The 19,152-nt window shown below is 44.1% G+C and overlaps 1 protein-coding gene across 5 annotated transcripts in view; it reads left to right on the top strand.

The window, feature by feature from the left end:
• The first annotated feature begins 15,239 nt into the window (after positions 1 to 15,239).
• Cobll1 (cordon-bleu WH2 repeat protein like 1) overlaps positions 15,240 to 19,152 on the top strand; it is a 141,617-nt gene continuing 137,704 nt past the window's right edge. For 3 of the 5 annotated variants that reach the window (XM_041631525.1, XM_041631521.1, XM_041631523.1), the window contains exon 1: positions 15,341 to 15,467. In XM_041631525.1, the coding sequence (XP_041487459.1) occupies positions 15,391 to 15,467 (77 nt within the window). In that variant the 5' untranslated portion in view covers positions 15,341 to 15,390. Of the gene's footprint in view, positions 15,468 to 17,717; positions 17,861 to 19,152 lie in introns of those variants that run through there. The other 2 variants (XM_041631522.1, XM_041631526.1) reach the window with 2 other exon arrangements.

The following is a 19,152-nucleotide window of genomic DNA, read 5'->3' as shown; positions in this document are numbered from 1 at the left end:
CAGAAGAGGCTTGTAGAATGGAGGCTGCCACAAGCAAGGAGTGAGCTGGGAAATGGGGCTGGGGTTGGGTCAAAGACGGCGGTCACAGTTAAGTGGGTCTAAGTCTAGACACCCAGTATACAGAACGAGCTCTAAGAATGAGCAAACTTAAAGAGGAATGGGGGAAAAGGAAAGGGCACGGGAGGGTGAATACGATCCCAGGACATGATACATGGATGATGATGTCTTTATGAAACTCATCACTGTGCGCAATGAATATGTATGGGTTGTTGTTTTTTTTTTTTTTTTAAAAAAAAAAGATGGGCCGATGAGATGACTCAGTGGGGAAAAGCTCTAGTCACAAGAGCTAGGACCTGTGTTCTCTCCTCGAACCCACACAGTGGAATGAAAAAGTTGATTCCTGAAAGCTGTCCTCTGACCTCCTTGCATGCATGTGGGAACACACGCGCACGCGCGCACACACACACACACCTCTGCAAATAAATACTTTAAAAAAAAAAAAAGAACCATGATATATCTGCAGGCTGGCCTGGTAGATAAAACACGAGATGCCCAGTTAAATTTCAAATATGGATGAATACAAGAGAATGACTTTTGTTCTACAAATGTTCCAGGCACTCTTTTCTTAGACTAAGCAGTGTCACTTCTCTGAAGTTTGAAACATTGCTATTGTGTATTTTGTTGATTTGTAAGCTTCAGATGTCTCATCATTAGCTCATTAGTCACTGCTGGCGTCTTTTTCAGATTTAACAGGCTGTGGTGGCACAATTTGCATCCAGTGCCACCAGTTGGGAGGTAGAGACCGGGGATTGAGTTCAAGGTCAGTCTCCGCTCCTAGTTACTGTTCTGTTGCTGTAACAAAACACCAGGGTCAAGGCAATGTATAGAAGATATAGAAGATTTTATCTGGGCTTATGGTCAGGATGGCACGACAGGAAGTGACAGGCATGGTGGCCTGAGCAGGAAGCTACATTTCACGTTCTTCACAGTAAGCACAAAGCGGGGAGAACAGACTGAAGGTGACTTGAGGGTTAACACTCCAAAAGCTGGCCCAAGTTACACTAAGCCACACCTCCTAACCACCTCCAAAGAGCACCACCAATTGGGGACTAAGCATTCAAATGCCAGAGACTACAGGGAAGGGGTCTTTCTCATTTAAACTACCACACCCTGTCTCAAATGAAACAAGCACAAAGCAACAGGTAAATTCTTCAAAGTTACGTGACCTCTGGCCTAGTTGGCTGTCTTTATAAATGCTGTTACTTGAAATCCTAACTAGAGGTAAGCTCTTGCCACACTAGGGCATTTCCACCACGTAACAAAAATACTAAAATCGAGAAAAAAAATAACTAATTTTTCTTCCATGCAAGAAGCTCTGAATGCCCACTAGTGAAACTAGCATAACTACAGAGCCCCATGTTTCATCTTGCCCATGACTTGGCTTTGAAATTGAAGCACATACAAATACAGAAATGATAATTAGGATACTTCTGGTGCATCCCTGTGGCCACTGTCATCTGAAGGGCAGAAGTCACAAATAGATGGGTCATGTCTTAAAAAAGCAGTATCAGCGTATTCTACCAATTTTTAAAATTCCTCTGACTTTTTAAAAAGTGAGACATTGCAGAAAGAGTTGGCAGGAGGCCCTTGGGTGCTAAAGGAATGTTAGTTACACTTAGTTTGCTCCATGTCATCAACGGAGGGGGACAATTATGGCATGCCTAAGAATCACACCTGAAGTGACTAGCAATCTGCAGCAAAGAGACTGGCTTTCTATGTGCAGATACAAGGCTTTACTTGAATAGAATTTCAAGCAAAAGGCGACAGTCATAGTTTTCCTAACCAAGCCTGTCAGGTGGCAGGAAGCATGGCGGGGTGGGTGGGTTGGGGGGATGGGGAGTAGGGGGGTGGGAGTGGGGAGTGGGAGGGGGTAGGGCATGGGGGGGTGAACAGAGGGAGAGCAAGCAAAACACAAAACCATGTGTTCCTTTTTCCAGCACAAGCCTAAATACCCTGTGGGAGTGGTCCTGAGTCTCCCTGGGGAGGGGTCAGGTCAGTGCTTGGCAGGCTGGGAGCTGGAGTCCAAGTGCTTGACAATTCCCAGGCCAGGGGCTGGGGTGACACTTCCAACTCAATATTATATTCCAGACTCTTTGGATAGAGGAGTCTGAGAAGGCTGGGGTCTCACTTTTGACAAACATCAGTGCCACTGGGTAGTCAGTCAATGCAGATTTTAAAAGGAAGGCAATTCTGCATCATCTTCATTATCATACCCTGATCATCTTAATCCCATTTGCACGGTTTCCTTGTGGAATTATGAATTAGCAACATGCCAGATCATTGTATGATGCCATTTATCCCTAGCTGATTGAGTTGCTCATTTTATTTATGATAACAGAAAAAAATCACACACAGAAAATTTCAGAAAATATGTGATGATCCCAAAAACATACACAGATGATGGAGGAAGGTCATTGGCTAATAAAGGAACTGCCTTGGCCCATTTTATTGGTTAGAGGATAGGTGGGAGGAGAAAACAGGACAGAACGCTGGGAGGAAGAGGAAGTGAGGTCAGAGTCTCGACAGCTCTCCCCTTGGGAGCAGAGGCCTGAGAGAGACGCCATGCCCCGCTCCCGGGATGAAGCTCCCACCCAGGATGGACTAGGCTAGAATCTCCCCAGTAAGCGCACCTTGGGGTGCTACACACAGATGATTAGAAATGGGCTAAATTAATATGTGAGAATTAACCTAGAAGAGAATGGGCCAAGCAGTTTTTAAATGAATACAGTTTGTGTGTTGTTATTTCGGGCATAAGCTAGCCGAGCAGGCGGCTGGGGTGCTGGGAATGCAGCCCCGCCGCTCCAATTACTACACACAGACACTCCTGTAAGTATAAGTTTATGTAGAAAACCTCATCCTGCTCCCTGTCTTGTGATAGTTGATAAATTCTGCAAGCCCCCAAAAAGACTCCAGGCAACAGTTACCTCCATGGCTATTCACACACTTAGACCTTTAAGTCGAACTTCTATGGGCTGAATGCCTGCAAAGGGTATCAAGTGTATTATCTCATTTAATTTCTTTTTTTTTATTTTCTTTTTTTTATTGAGAAAAGGAAAAAAAAGCATCTGCCTCCTCCCAGCCTCCCATTTCCCTCCCCCTCCTCCCACCCTCTCCCCCTCCCCCAAACTCCTCTCCCCCTCCCTATCCAGTCCATAGAGCAGTCAGGGTTCCCTGCCCTGTGGAAAGTCCAAGGTCCGCCCCCCTCCGTCCATGTCTAGAAAGGTGAACAACCAAACTGGCTAGGCTCCCACAAAGCCAGAACATGAAGTAGGGTCAAAACCCCGTGCCATTGTCCTTGGCTTCTCATCAGCCCTCATTGTTTGCCATGTTCAGAGAGTCCGGTTTTATCCCATGCTTTTTCAGTCACAGTCCAGGTGGCCTTGGTGAGCTCCCACAAGATCAGCCCCCTTGTCTCAGTGGGTGGGTGCGCCCCTCGACTTCCTTGCTCATGTTCTCCCTCCTTCTGCTCCTCATTGGGACCTTGGGAGCTCAGTTCAGTGCTCCAGTGTGGGTCTCTGTCTCTATCTCCATCCATCACCAGATGAAGGTTCTATGGTGGTATGCAAGATATTCGTCAGTATTGCTATAGTTTAGGGTCATTTCAGGTTGCCTATCCTCAGTTGCCCAAGGGACTAACTGGGGACATCACCATGGGCTCCTGGGAGCCATTCTAGGGTCAAGTCTCTTGCCAACCCTAAAGCGGCTCCCTTAACTAAGAATTGTGGTTCCGTGCTCCCCTGTCCAACCTTCCTTTATCCCAATCCTCCTGTTTCCCCAAGTTCCCCCCTCCTTCCCTTCTATCTTTTCTCTCCCCATCCCCCCTTACCCCCATCCCACCCCACCCCCAAGATCCCAATTTTCTCCCCGGCAATTTTGTCTACTTCCCATAGCCAAGAGGATAGCTATATGTTTTTCCTTGGGTTCCCCTTCTTATTTAGTTTCTTTAGGTTCACCAATTGTAGACTCCGTGACCCTTATTTATGGATAGAAACCAATTATGAGTGAGTACATCCCATGTTCATCTTTTTGGGTCTGGGATACCTCACTCAGGATAGTGTTTTCTATTTCCATCCATTTGCATGCAAAATTCGAGAAGTCATTGTTTTTTACCACAGCGTGGTACGCTAATGTGTATATGTTCCATACTTTCTTCATCCATTCTTCCATTGAAGGGCATCTAGGTTGTTTCCAGGTTCTGGCTGTTACAAATAATACTGCTATGAACATAGTTGAACATCTCACTTAATTTCTTATGAGGTGACACACATACCCATCTGATGCTTATAAAGCTGTCTTTTCCATGACATTTTCCCACCTCTACCACAGTCACTGGGGCAAAGCAAGTAAAGGAAAAAAGGGACGAGTAATAATAAATCTTGAAAAGCTTTTAACTCATGTTTGATACACACTAAAAACATACTAGGTAGGCTTGGGATTCCATGTAGACATTTTGCAGGCTGTTTTCTTGCCTGACTGCTTTCCATAGGCAGACAGGCTCCACCCTTGTTCGTGGAGGGAAACACACAGTATTAAGTATGTCCATCTAATCTCTCCCTGGGTTGGACCTTGACGTAAATAGAGAGGGATGTGATTTAGCTTAGTCCTGCTCGCTGCAGCTGTATCCAGAGTGACGCAGGTAGTTCTGTGGCCCTGCAGCAGGACAGGCACAGCTGATAACAAACCTTCACCTTTGAGAGTGCGTTTGTTTGTGATAAGGAGTAAGTCATGGGGCCCCAAAGGCTCCCTCACTCCAGAACACAGCCCTTCTATGACTGAAGAAGATCTCTTGCAATGTGACTGGTTCAGGTAGCCAGGGCCTTTGATGCTGACTAGAGGTGGCCAAAGATATTCAGCATGCTACTTGCTTGATATTATATTTTTATGAGTAAATTTCTCAAATGGCCCACAGTTAGGGCAAGGACTGTAATGTTACTAGAAATTTAACAATAGTAATAAAATTTGAATTCCAGTTTTGTTTCTTTACTAATAACAAAGTTCTGGGCTAGTTGTTTAGTTCAATTTTTAAATGTGGCTAAGAAGATTTCTCTTTGCAGGCTGTTCAATGGTTCAAACTAGACACATTGTACTATTTGAAAGGACACCATGCCATTAAGTCTATAAGTAAGTACATTTAATGTATACATAAATATACATACATGCATATATGTAAATTTACAGTTCAAACATTTTAAGATTTATTTTATGTATCTGAGTATTTTGCCTGCATATAAGTATATCATGAGCATGTGTGGTGTCCATGAAAGCAGAAAGACATTGGATCCTCTGTGCTTGGAGTTAAGAATGACTATGATTCACCATGTGGGTGCTAGGAACCAAACTTGGGTCCTCTGCAAGAGGAATAAGTGTTCTTGACCAAGGAGGCATCTCTCCTGTCATCGATTTATAGTTTTTAATACCGTGAACCCAACATAGAGGGGAAAGAGAACACTCAGAGACCATGGAACATTTCTGCTTTCATTATAGAGATAAGGAAATTAAATATTCCACAGCGGAGTGATTTGCCCAAGGTCACCACACAGCAAGAAGCCAGAGCTCAGGGCTAGGAACAGGAAAATGGCTTTAAAGCCCAAGTCTCAACCAAGGTACAACTCGTTCTCACTTGCAACATTCCTGATAGAAGAGCCTCTGCTGCTCTCACTGCATGCAGAGTCGACCTGCATCCAACTCTTCTCTTAGCTGAGAACCGTTACCTTCTTAATGTCACCCAGAATGCAAGTGGATCTCCACCCAAATCTGCCTGGCTCCAGCATCTGAGCTTTTTACCACTGCAGGAGTGAGTTAGCCACAGAGGCTCAGCCTCCCAGGAGAAATGGCAGAGGAGCCCTAGGAACCTCTCCAGAAGGAAATGTGCCGGGACTTGTTGGGTGATGTTCCTAGATCGGTGGCAGCCTGGCTCAGGTATGCTTTGTGAACAGGGACTGACAAGCAAGTTGCAAAGCTCCTAAGACTTAGAAAGGGAGGTGGTGAAAACACTAAATAAGATAGCGTTTTAAAGGTTCCCGAGTTGGTTGATAAGTGGAGCTTACTACATTCTGTATATGTGAGAACATATTTTCCATAAAAAGTTCTCATAATAAAAGCTCATATTTATACTAGAGAAACATAAAAGTAGGAGCACAACTCCCAGTTACAGTTACTATGACATAAATAGTTCATGACAAAATCCTAAGCACCAAAATTTAGTTAACTATATCAAAACAAAATAGGTGAAATTTGATTCCATCTTTTGGTACTTAGGTTTGTTATTAAGGAAAAAAAAGAACATCTATATTTGAATGAGGTTTCAATACGCATATCAGGGTATTTGGAATAGAACAGGCTCTTTAATATAGGGATTTACTCATTTTCACTAAGTATATTACTACCAAACAGTATCAGAATACTTGAATTCAGAAAATGAATTCATGTTGGTAAGTAAATATCTTAAGAACGGTAGAGAATATACTATACATTATCACAACTTAGTGTTGCTGCATCAGAATCTGGAGTTGAAATTTGGGTGGGCAATGAAAACCTTGCCCAAAAGCACTCAATATTTCACGTCTGCAAACTCATGTATGTTTCTCCAAGCTTTGTGTCCATCCTAGAATGTGTAAATGTTGCCTAGACATGTATAAAAAAGACTGCTATTTATAAGAGACTGTAGCATACTAAAATCAGTCATTTCTTCTTTGGATAGCCAAGATTCTTAAGCATTAACATTTCTTTGATGGAAGGAGACCCTACAATGATTACCAGTCAACTTACTTTAGACTTTAACTTCAGTGTCTTTGTGCAGCATAAGGGCACAGGGCACAAATTCACCTTCTAGTTCTCCTAGTCCAATAATACATGCTATAGCATTCAAGTAAAAGCTTCTTGTATGAATGCAAAATTTAATTAATGAATAATTACTTTCCTGCAAATTCTAGGAAAATATGTTGATTTGTCTTTAAGAACTGCAAAATATGATGAGTTAAAAATTCAGTAAAACTGACAATTAAAAAAATTATCAAGTTGCATACTATTTTATTTCTAGAATGGTAACAAATGACAAGCTACTATGTAGCAATTGCTTCCAAAGGGAAAAATTTCATCCTAGAGGGAGGCTTGTTAAGATCCAGGAAGTAAACAGAATCTACAAATGCTCACGAAGTAAACAACTATCACATCTCGGGAAGTCTAGGAAACTTATGGGATTAACAAAGTTCCTCTTCAAGGTTATACAAGCAGTAAAGATTACTAAATGGAGGCGACAATCCTACCTGACCTATTCAGCTCCCTGCAAGTTGTTCAGGGAGCTTCAGATACACAGTTTCCATGAGTGGTCCCCCGTGTTGGGGTCAGCGTTTTAGTGAGGCAGCTGCCTTTCAGCCATCCACGCTTTTGTAAGGAATCTCAGTAAACTTATTGGTTCACCACGATGGATGATTAACTTTGTAGAATTCCTTATTGGTCTTCTATTTGGTGCCACATCTTGGGGGATTGGATGCTTGCTCATATCCCCTAGGAAAAGCTCCTGAACCCACCAGGAGAAGCCATGTAGAACATGACCGGCCATATACACTTCCAAACATAGGGTGAGAAAGGTGCAATTCAAGTTTTCTTTCTGAAAATAGTATCAGAAGTGATGGTCCATGTTTACAAGGAAAGCACTTTGGGAAGCTGAGGCAGGGGATCTCTAGTTTGAGTCAAGCAAGGGCTACGCAGTCAGTTCTAACCTAGCCTAGATTTAAGAGTAAGAGTCTCTTTCCAAAACCAGGACTAACAAAGAAAAAGGTAGCATTGTGTGTGTGTGTGTGTGTGTGTGTGTGTGTGTGTGTGTGTGTGAAATCTGTTTTCCCCTCAGTACTGAGGATTGAACCCACGGCCAGGATAGCACTCTATCATGAAGCTGTATTGAAGGTTCCAATCATCAAATGAGTGTCACACAAGTGGCTGGCTATCTTTATTTATACATAAAAAACAAACATGTTTTTCGTATACTACAATATTAACCTCTGGCAAAAACAAATGTGTCAAATATATTTTTTCCCAATTTCTACATCAAAACATCTTTAAACCAAAACAGCACTTAACATTTTGTCAGCTTGGCCAAATATTGAGCCAGGTATATCCTGTCTTTACAAACCTAAAAGGTGATAAACATAATCATAGGTTTTAAATAATCCTGTTTAAAGCCTACTTACAGAAATAGGGGTGATCTGCCCTTGATCCTGTCAGTACTGAATTAGAACAGCTCCTAGGGTTCAAAGTGACAACTGGCATTGCCAGACAAGAAACATGAGAAGCATGGGCTCCCAAAGATTTTAAGGGAAAATAGTAGAGGAAAAAAGGGGGTTTTCAGGAATGATCATATCTGTCCCAGGCATGATTGATAAAATGACACTAAAACCGCCGAAGGAATCATTAATATTATGACAGTAGGTGAGCGTGAAAGATGCGTGGTCCCAACAATATTCTGTGTTGTCTCAAAGTCCACTGGTCCTTGCCAAGTGATATGGGCTTTTGTTTCCTCTGGAGATCTGTGAGACAAGCACTCATATACTGGTCCCAGTTAGGCAGCATGGCTCCCAATAATAGGTTTTTAGGGAAATGGAGCATGAATAGCTACTCTTATATAAACTATACTTTAAAGTTGTTTTTATTAACATAAATTTTATGTGAATTTCATTCTGAAAATTTCACTTGTAGTATATAATTAAATGTGAACTTTACTATGTCAAAAAACATGTTCCTGTTACTTTTATTTATAGTCCCGTATTAATTTTTGTATAGGTTTTGAAAAAGGGCATTAAAGAGATTACACATAGAAGGAGGAAGGGAAAGAAAAGCAGATGTGTTAAAGGAAAAAAACAGAGTATGACCAATAGAAAAATGCATCCCAGAGTTCCTGCGGCCACAGCTCTATGGTTAAGGATCCTGGATGAAATACAAAGTCTAAGGTAAAATTTTCATTACAGTTGAACATAATTACAAGGTATCTCTAGTCTTGGTATATAAAATGACATGCATATTCATTCCAGAAAGTGTTAATCCTGGCGGTTGAGAATAAGACCACGACCACAGTTAATTTGAAGTAAGCTTTAATTAAACACTGACCAGGTGGATGGACTCTGGTAGTTCTATGTCCAGGTTTCCAGAAGATGGCCTGAATCAAGAGCTTAAGAAGGAAAACCCACAATTCATTGTATCACCCATCAGATCCAGTCAAGGACAAGTATACATCCTGACGTACTTTCTGCCTGGGAACCTCCGGCACTCCTATGATCAAGCACTTCTGGTGCAGATGGGTCACACAAATTTGTTTAGGGGTGTGAAAACATGTGACTTCTTATTTCCCGTAACACTGTCCTCCAGCATTTCAGAAACTATCTGTTCTTGGGCAAAGGGCTTGCAGATCAGAGGCATTTTTGTCTCATGGATCTCTAAGGCACAGTAATTAAAAATTAAAATTTAATATTGATTCTCACAGAAACTATTAAATATGTACTCCCTTTAGGTTATAATATGCAAAAGTGAGTTGTATAGGAAGATCTTAGCCACTTTTTACGTGTGATTTTTTTCAATTTCCTTTTTCTTTCTGGATATATTTAGGACAGTGTCTTTCTTTGTAGCCCAGGCTGGCCTTGAACTCATCATGTGGCCTCTAAGATGTGACAACAAACTTGCCTTAGCTTCCCAGAATGCTGAGATTACAGATACAAGCCACTGCATTCAGCTTTTTAGTTAGATATGAAAATACAAATTTGCAAACATCATATTGACATTTATAGTTGAACAGAAAGCATATTAAAAAATGAACATTTGGCTTTTCTTATGGTCTTAGTCATTGTTCTATTACTGTGAAGAGATATCATCCCCACAACAACTCTTAATACAAAAAAGCTCTTAACTGGAGGTTTGCTTATAGTTTAGACCATTACCATCATGGCAGGGAGCATGCCAGCATACAGGCAGGTGCTGGAAAAGTAGATGACATTCTCAGCCTGATCTCTAGGCAGAAAGAAAGACTCTGGACTTGACCTGAGCTTGTGGAACCCCAAGTCACACCCCCAGTGACATACTTTTTCCAACAAGGTCATATCTTTTAATCCTTCTAATTCTTTCAAATAGCACCACTCCCTATAGACTAAGCATTCAAATATGTGAGTTTATAGAGGCTATTCTTGTTCAAAACACCACATTCTACTCCCTGGCCCCCATAGGCATATAGCCATTTGATAAAGCAAAAACGCAATTAGTTCAACTTCAAAAGTCCCTGTAATCTATCACAGTCTCCACATTGTTTAAATGTCCAAAGTTCGGCAGTCCTACCCAAATCACAGAAGAATAAAGATGTGATCTGCCCCGCCGAAAAAGGTAGCCAGCCATGTGACTAACATAGATAAGAATAATGGGTTAATATAAGTTATAAGAGTTAACAAGAAGCCTGAGATAATGGGCCAATCAGTTTATATCTAAAAAAAAATGCCCAAAGTTCAAAGTCATTCTTCTAAGGTAACCCTCTGTAAAACCAAAATAAAAATCAGATCACATATTTCCAACATATGACACAGGATATACATTACCATCAAAGGGAAGAAAAGAAGGACAGTGAAGAGAAAGACTGAAAGCCAGCAGGGTTATCTTTATTTCAAACCATCACTCCTATTGTTTTACAAAGTTTACAAAATAGTTTGAGAAGCCTTAATGTATTTTTTTCAAAAATATTTTGTTGTGGAATATTTGTATACTGTGTGAAGATGTGTGGCTTTGATTGATGTAATAAAAAGTTTAACCATCATTAGCTGGGCAGGAGAGGATAGGTGGGATTTCCAGGGACAGAGAAGAAGAGAAAAAAATCTAGGCATGCAGGAGATGCCAGGGAGACACTGAAGAGATTGGACATACAGTATAGAACAGAGGTAACCGAGCCATGTGGTAGGATATAGATTAATAGAAGCAGGTTACTTTTGAGTTATAAGAGCTAACTGGGAAAAAAATCCTAAACTAAGGCCAAGCTTTCATATTAATAAGTTTCTGTGTCATTATTCGTAGGTTGGTGCTCCACAACCCCTTCATCCTTTCAAAACCACTACCACCTGGGTGGCATTTATACGTGACTACGTCTGGCTGCCAGCACGAGGCACGACTTTGGCTACCTCTGGAAGGCGGTTTTCTCTGTGTTCTCAGGAAACAGTTCCCAGAAGATTTCACTGCTGATGCTGGTCTCTCCTTGGTCACCACTAATTTCTCAGCTCCAGCCAACCAGCATCCGTTGTCCCAGTAACAAAGTTTTCACTTCAGTAGCCTTTGTTATCTTGTTAATCACAGCTGATTCTTCAGCCCCAGCTAAGGACAGGAGCTTAATTCAAAATAACAAAGGGCCCCGACAGTCTTTAAACTTCTCTGACAATTTGCAAGCCAGCCTCCATTTTCTGCACTGCTCTGACCGTTCTTAAGTTTCAAGTTCCCGCAGAACATCCCACTGAGGTCTCAACACGCAATGGCTTTTCTAGTCCAAAATTCCAAAGTCCTTCCACCGTCCTCCCTAAAGCATGGTCAGATCTGTCACAGCAACGCCCCACTAGACTGGTACCAATTTGTTTCTGTTGCTGCCATGAAACACTATGACTGAAACGAAAGTTGAGGAGGAAAGAGGGTTTTGGGTTTATTGTTGTTGTTGTTTTTGTTTTGGCTTATACTTGAGCACTGCAGCTCATCACTGAAGGAAGTCAGGACAGGGACTCCAACAGGGTAGGACCCTGGGCAGGAGCTGATGCCGAGATCAAGCAGGGGAGCTACTTATGAGCTTGCTTCTTTAACTTGCTCAGCCCACCTTCTTACAGAACCCAGGACCAAGAGCCCAGGGATGCCACCATCCACCAAGGGCTGGGCCCTCCCCCATTGCTCACTAAAGAAGAAAAAGCCTGACAGCTGGATCCCATGGAGGCATTTCCTCAGTAGAGGCTCCTTCTTCTGATGACTTTAGCTTGGGTCAAGTTGACCCACAAAACCAGTCAGTACAACCAGATTGAATTTTGGTGGTATCTACATTGTGGTTTGTGTGGGTTTCATAACTGGGTGAGCTGACGTGTGTTGCATCTCCCGAGGAAAAGTTTTGTCACACATCAAATGTCTTCAGTGAAATCCTTAGGGTTTCTTTCTTTTGCCTCTTCCATGAATCTTCACAGACTGTCTTTTGTGGCCTGAGTTCTACCTTCAGAAGACAGCGATGATCACCGAGCCTTTCAAATCCCTCTATGTGGGCATGACATTTGTCGGTGTCATCTTTTCTAACTCAGGTCACTTCAATTTGTACAGCACACCTGTGGACCTGTTGACAAGGACAGTTCTAGAAAGGATTAATTGAACTGAGAATGTGAGCAGTACTTTCTCTCTTGGGCTAAGGGCTCAGATGAAGGAAAAGTTGAAGAAAGGAAAAAGCCAGGCCCCTGCTGGCACATGCCTTTTCTCCTTTTCCTGGCCACTGTGGCATGAACTGCTGTTTCCTGTCACACTCTCCCTGGCATGATGAATGGACACCTCTAAATCCCCAGAACCGTGAGCTGAAATAAAACTGTCTCCCTGTTTTCATCAGGTATGCTGGCTTTGGTTCATCTACCAATCCCCTGGGGCTAAGAAAAGTGGGCTATTTCTATCTGGGCAGTCTACGAAACCTTTCTGAAAAGTCAATACCTGAGAGGAAGAACTAGAAATGATTGTATGGAATAGAAGGTGAGATTTCCACTCAGGAAATTAAGCAACATCTGAACAGAGTTGAACAGTTTTTCAGAGGGACTGGGAAGGGGCCATTTTCCAGCATTATGTAAAAATGTTTCTAGTAACCACGATTACTATTTTGCTGGTATGTTATGCAATTCCAAGATTACATCATGGATGGTAATAAATAAGAACATGAAGTATAGTCTTGTTTCCGAAAGCTGCTGAATGTATTTTAGTGACTTAATCCCAAACAAGAGTACCGCTTTGGGGGGGGGGGGGGAGTCTGTTGTAAATCCCGGGCCTCTCCATGAAGCTGTGCTCAGAGTAATAGCTTAACATCTTAGGATCCTTCAGTTCTGTGTCACCTCCTCTTCACACATCTCTGCATCATTACAACAGTGCGGATGGCCATGGAGACTCCGCGCTCCCCTTGATGTGAACCTAGAAGGAGCTGAAACATTTCTCTTGTGCAAGCAAGCCACTTGGCTCACTGGCAGTGCATGGGTAGTTTGACCTTGCCCTCTGCCCAGGAACAAAAGGATGACAGGCAGAACTGGTGCCTGAAAATTGCTCTCAGCAGTTAGGAAACGTTGTGAAAATCTTAGGTTTAGCATCAGCCTAGCTGGGATCTAATAATATTACTAGTATGCAGTAACTTAAGGGTGAAACTAATTAGGTGATTGATCCTAGGACTCAAAGTTATAAACTTCTATGTAGTTTCAGTGTTACTCACTGTCTCTGCAACAGCTGTAAATCTGTTCACTTAGAGTCAGGAGTCAGAAAGGCTTCAGGAACTTGTTGAAACTGTGTTATTGTTCCAAGTCTAAAATCCAGATCCAGTTCAATCAACTGCCTCATTATTAATCAAAATGTTTAAAAGAAACTTTTAATGATATGGTTCTAAGACAGTAATCCGCAGAAGCCGCCACGATCCCTACCTCTCTTTCATATTCAGGATTGTACTGAGACTATAATCTGTACAGCCATGGAGGCGAAAGACTGCTTGTAACAGACAAAATGCGAAATACTGAGTAGCTGGTACATTTAATTCCAGAATTCGTTGGTGGTGGTTACAATGAATGAGCAACCAAAGAACCTTTAATTAAGCAAAGGTTATAAACACCAGCTTAATTCTAACGTGTACCAATAACTTGAATCCTTTCTGTTATCCCACAGCACTTGAGGTATCCAGTTACTTTTTAAAATTTAACATTACTTTCTGACGTAAGCGTTTGGACTCATCAATATGACTGACTTTAACTGCCAAACTTCTAAGAATGGAGGCAGGATATGCAGATGTACCTGCTTGTCAGGAGGGAAAACTCCTCTGAGGAGCAGGCTTGCAGGGACCGAAACTACAGACCAGCAGGCACTGTCTGCGATTCCTTAATTCCGGTGAAACTTCCAAGAGGCCACTCAAGCTACTTTCAGCTCTTTCCCAGCTTACAGACTGTCATATGAGAACGGCCAGTCCTCAAATCACAGCTGTTGGATGTTTACATCAAGAGAAGCATGCCTGGGAAGACACTACAAGCTTAAACCTGCCACCGATTAGAAAGATCATAATGTCAGAGGTGCCATTTACAGGCTAGCAACCGCAGGGGTCAGTAAGGTTAAAAAAAAAAAGAAAGAAAGAAAACCCCTGCACTTAGAATGTCAGCCCGCAGGACTCAGCCCGCCAGCTGTCTGCACTTCCGTGACGGTCCAGGTCCTCATTCAGGTTTTGCTGGCCAGGTACCCTCCCTCCTTGTCCCCCACGGGTTTGCAGAGCTTCCCAAAGCGACTCGCTGGCGGTGGGGACTAGAATGCACCACCCAGGAGTTTGCTCTCCAGCCTCGCCCGCGGTACCCTAAAGCCGCGTGCCTCCGGGCGGTCGGGGGGGGGGGGGGAAGGGGAGGAAATTTCTCCTCGCTCTGCGTCCCCGCCCGCCCGCCCTGCCCGTCCCCCTCTCCGGCTGGCTGCCCTGCTCTCTCCGGTGCCGACCTCGTCTGCCTCACTTCTGCAGGCGCAAGACGGCCGAGGCGGCGGCGAGCTCAGGGCACGGCCATGGGGCAGGGTGAGTGGGGGCGCGGGCGCTGCGGCCGGGGTACTGCCACTTTCCGCCTCGTGCTTGCTCTGGACGTCCGAGCCAGCCGTGCGGGGGAGGAACGAAGCTCGGGGCGGGCTGCGTGCTGACTGGACGGGCCAGGTCCCCTAGAGCGGGGAGCTGCTTAGGAAAGCGGGGGCGCTGCGCTCCGCAGCTCGGCCGGGAAAGTTTGCACAGGGGTTTAGTTCGTGCGCGTCGGGCCGCCAGAGGCCAAGCACTGCGGGCGTGGCGACCGTCCCGCGCCCAGCCCGCTCCTCCTACTTCGCAATTGGGGCCGCAGCGCGCCGCCCCTCCGCCGCCAACTGGCTGCGGGTTGCAGCCGGGGCGGGGACCTGTGGCCTTCCTCGCTGCGGGCGCCCCCGGGCGGGGACCGGCCCGCAGGTGGAAGCGCCCCGGGGAGGCGGGTCCGCCCCCGGCAGCCGTGGTTCGAGGCGGGCTCTGGGCCGGCTCACTCCCGCCCTGACCCGCCGGCCTCTCCCACCCCAGCAGTGACGCGCCGCCTCCAAGCCCGAGCCCGCGCAGCGAGTAGTAGCGCGATGGACCGTAGCGCTCTGGATCCCGGACCCCGCAGCGCGCCCCGCACCCCCGCCCCGCAACCCGCGGGCTCCGTCGGGTAAGCAGGGGAGTCACCCTCCAGGCCGCCGAGGCCTCGGCGCGTTTCACCAACCCGCAGCGCTCTCCCCGCAGGGTCGCCTGGCTCCCGGGCCGAGCCACACGCGGCGGGAGACTGCGTCCTCCCCGGTGTCCCCGGGGTGGGGGTTCAGTGGTTTGGGCAGGCTTTTGCGACCGGGGTGGCAAAAGGCCAGGCGAATGCCAGGCGTTGGGTAAGGAGTCCCGGAGCAAAAGTGGTAACAAAGGGTTCCTTGTTGAGGCTCTGGAGCCGGGGAGCGACACCTGTAAGTGCGCTCCAGGAAAGGAAGGAAAAGTTCCACTGGCCAAGGGCTCAGGCCCAGGAGGATCAATACTGTCAAGGTGACTGCAAGGAAGGGGTTTTCTGAAAGCCCACGGAGGGCGCTGCAAGGTGTGCCAGCTGTCAGCCCGGCTTGACAGTTCCGGGAGCAGGCGGGGTGCTTGCCTCTGACTGGGGGTGTGTGTGTGTGCCTCTGGCCAATTGGTGATGCCAAAACCAAGCGCAAAGTCGCCTTGGCAAAAAGCTATACTTTTTTTTTATCGTCACGTGCCTGAGGAGCGATTGGAGGGGAAGGGGATGTCACATGGTGAGTTAATATTAAATGAAGCATGCCTGCCTGCCAAATATGCTAGAAATCACACTGTTAAACGTTTGGGTAAACAGTAGTGAGAACAGGTAGTCCTGCAAGGGCCGAGGAGAACTTGAGAGTAACCTTTGTCATGGTAAACGGTCAAGCTAGTTGACCGTCTTAGCTGAAGACGTCCCGACATGCACCTTTTTTTCCCATAAGGCACCCCAGTTTTCATTTTTCTATGTTAATCAGAACGTAGAAGTGCCATAAACAGAGTACGAACATTCCAGAAATAGGAACATTAAGGAACCGTTGACTTTGTAAGCAATGAATGAGAGTCGTTCATTTTTTTTTTTCTTCCTGGTTTAAGAGTGAAGAAGTCATTTTTCCCTGGAACATGACAGGCGTTTCCTTAGGAGCAAGTCACAGCATGTTTATTCATCAGAGACCGAGCGAGCATTTCTAGAGGAAACGTGGAAGACTCTCAAGGCCACATGACTAATCTAACAGATATTTAGTGTAATTCTTACGTAGAGGAAACGTGCAGTGTCTGAATTCGATTTTTTCTCCTCTAAATTTTGATCTGCTCCATGATACTGTCCCCTTTGCTGTAGATCTCCACTTTCTTTTTTTTTTTTGGCCTTGTTTTTTTCACTGTTTAGATCCTAGTGTGTATTCTTCCATATACCCTTTCAATGTGTTGCTAGGACTAGCCTAGAACAAGACCTGGAAACAGCTGGAGATTTGTGTAAGTTAATAGTAAGTTAACTGCCTTTCACAAGACGCCAACTCTCACAAAGTAACGGAGAGTTGCGCTGGTGCTTTTGGTAATAGATTACTTCTCTAAAAAATACAAAATTAACAAAATGCACTTACGCATGCTCGGAATCATAATGTGCTTTGAAGTAAAATGGGTGAGTTCAGATAGCTCCGTGATGAAGAAGTACACAAGGAGTTTTCTAGTGACAAGCCTAGAATAGGGAATATTCAAGGTACACTTGAGAGCTTGGAGGCTAAACTTCATGGGTTCTTTAGGAGTATGCATAGAATTTCTCAGTGAAATGTTTTGCTGTTTCTAAAACTTAGATATTTATTTATCTTTGAGTCAGATACTCTTTAGCCCATGCTGGTCTGGAACTTTATCTAGAGTTTGAATTCCTGTCTCTATCTCCCAAGTACTGAGATTACAGGCATACACCAGCATACCTCACTGAAGAAAATATCTTAAAGAACCTTTGCCTTAACCTTCCAAGCTTAAGACATCTGAAAAAGTGCACCAATACATGCACTACAATAATACCTGACAGCATCCTTTTAAAAATGAGTTCCTAGCAGCCTGCCTTCTTCTACTTGTATATTGGCATATAATTCTAAGTGCTTGTTATATTTGTTGGTTATTCCGTCTTAACTTTGGATTTTTCATATATATATATATATATATATATATATACCTTTAAAAAGGTTTAAATTGTGGAAAAATAAGAGTATTTAGGAGGTGGCAGGGTGCAGTTTTAATATAATTGTTGGTTTTGAAGGTCGGTTTCTTACTGTATAACTAATTATATTATGACTCAATAGCCTAATAGCTGGTGAGGCCTACTTAAAAGAGGTTCTCTGTTGTCTGTAATTTCCCAAGGTGCATGCTGTTCTAACAGGTTATTTGAAAGACAAATCAACGCAGCTACTATTTCACAAAGGGGACCAGAGGAAACCCTCTGTTCAAGTTCCTGAGCCAATTAGGAAAACCTGAAGTTTGAGGTGACTGTTCATTGTGCTCACTGATTTGAATAGTCTCCTGACCATGGTAAGATCTTAAAAGAAAAAACAAAACCCTATGTTTTAACAAACCATCGGTGTTGAATCACTAGCCGAGAGCTATAGTTTAGATATGGTTTTCTGATAGAGGTGCCTTGTTTGGAAACTTGACCCCCCCCCCAATAAAACAGAATTGAGGTGGTACCGTTAATAGGTGACTAGGGAATATCAATGGAAGGGGTTGGCTGCGGGTAGAGAGTACTGTTGTAAAGTGAGCCTGGCTTTCTCTGCTTCCTTTTGCTTTGGTTCTCATGGTCTCCGCTGTGGTACCTGCACTGTCTGGTGCAGCCAGCAAGCCGTCCCCTGATGGACAGATAGGGCTGCCTGCACTCTGGCTTTAGCCTCTCTCGCTGTAGCCAAACACAACTCTTTTCTTCCAGAAGTACCCAGTCATAGGCATCATTTGATTGTAACTTAAGATGGACCTGCAGTACAGTATTTACAGTAAAGTTGGCTGGTCTCCCTCTTCCAGCTTGCATTGTTTTTGTTACATATTAGCAAACTCAGGGAGTAGCATTATTTTAGGAAAACAAAACCTAGCCCTTTGGCTACTACTGCTTCTTTGAAACAATAATTGTGACATTGCATGTCTCAATAAAAGTTACGGTAGTTTAAGTTTTTTTTTTTTTCCTCAGAGTTTTCATAGATTTAACTCACAGCATAGCATGGTGAAACATCTGGGAGAGATGGGAGCCACCTGCTTAGAAGTTGTGATTGCCTTGTGACCACCTGCTGGTCCTCAAGGGGTCTTTGCTCTAGTGACCACACCCAGTGCATTTTACCCTGGCTTCTGGCTCACCTCTGTAGTCCCTCATCAGTTTCTTAGTTCTCTTTTTATTCTGTGTAAGTATCCGCTCCTACTCATTGGCTGCTTTTCGTGTAGGCTTGCCTTTTTGACTTTGAAAAATGCTGTAGAGTTTAGACTTCAGAGCCTCTGAATTTCAGCAGCTTTGATTTTACTTTGAGATTAAATGTTTGTTTATTTTTCCCACGGGTTTGTTTGTCTTGAGATGAGCCCTGCTAAGTGGAGGCTGACATCGAACTCGGGATCTTCCCGCATCAACCTCTTGGAAATTCTGGCTTTGTGTGTGCTATGATACTAGCTTAAAGTTTGCATGTTACTTACATGGTTTAAACACACACACACACACACACACACACACACACACTTTGAAGCAAAATTGCAAAAAGCAATTGATTTGAACTTAGTTCTGGCACTAGTTCAACAGATCAACCCAATACAGAATGTAGTCAGAGTATTTGAGCCTTGCGGTTAGTTAA

This window comes from Microtus oregoni, unplaced genomic scaffold, assembly GCF_018167655.1.
Source record: "Microtus oregoni isolate MIOR12 unplaced genomic scaffold, Mior012 000037F_ref0000500, whole genome shotgun sequence".
Classification (NCBI taxonomy): Eukaryota; Metazoa; Chordata; class Mammalia; order Rodentia; family Cricetidae; genus Microtus; species Microtus oregoni.
Note: the sequence above shows the minus strand (reverse complement) of the source record. Positions and strands in the feature narration are given on the sequence as shown.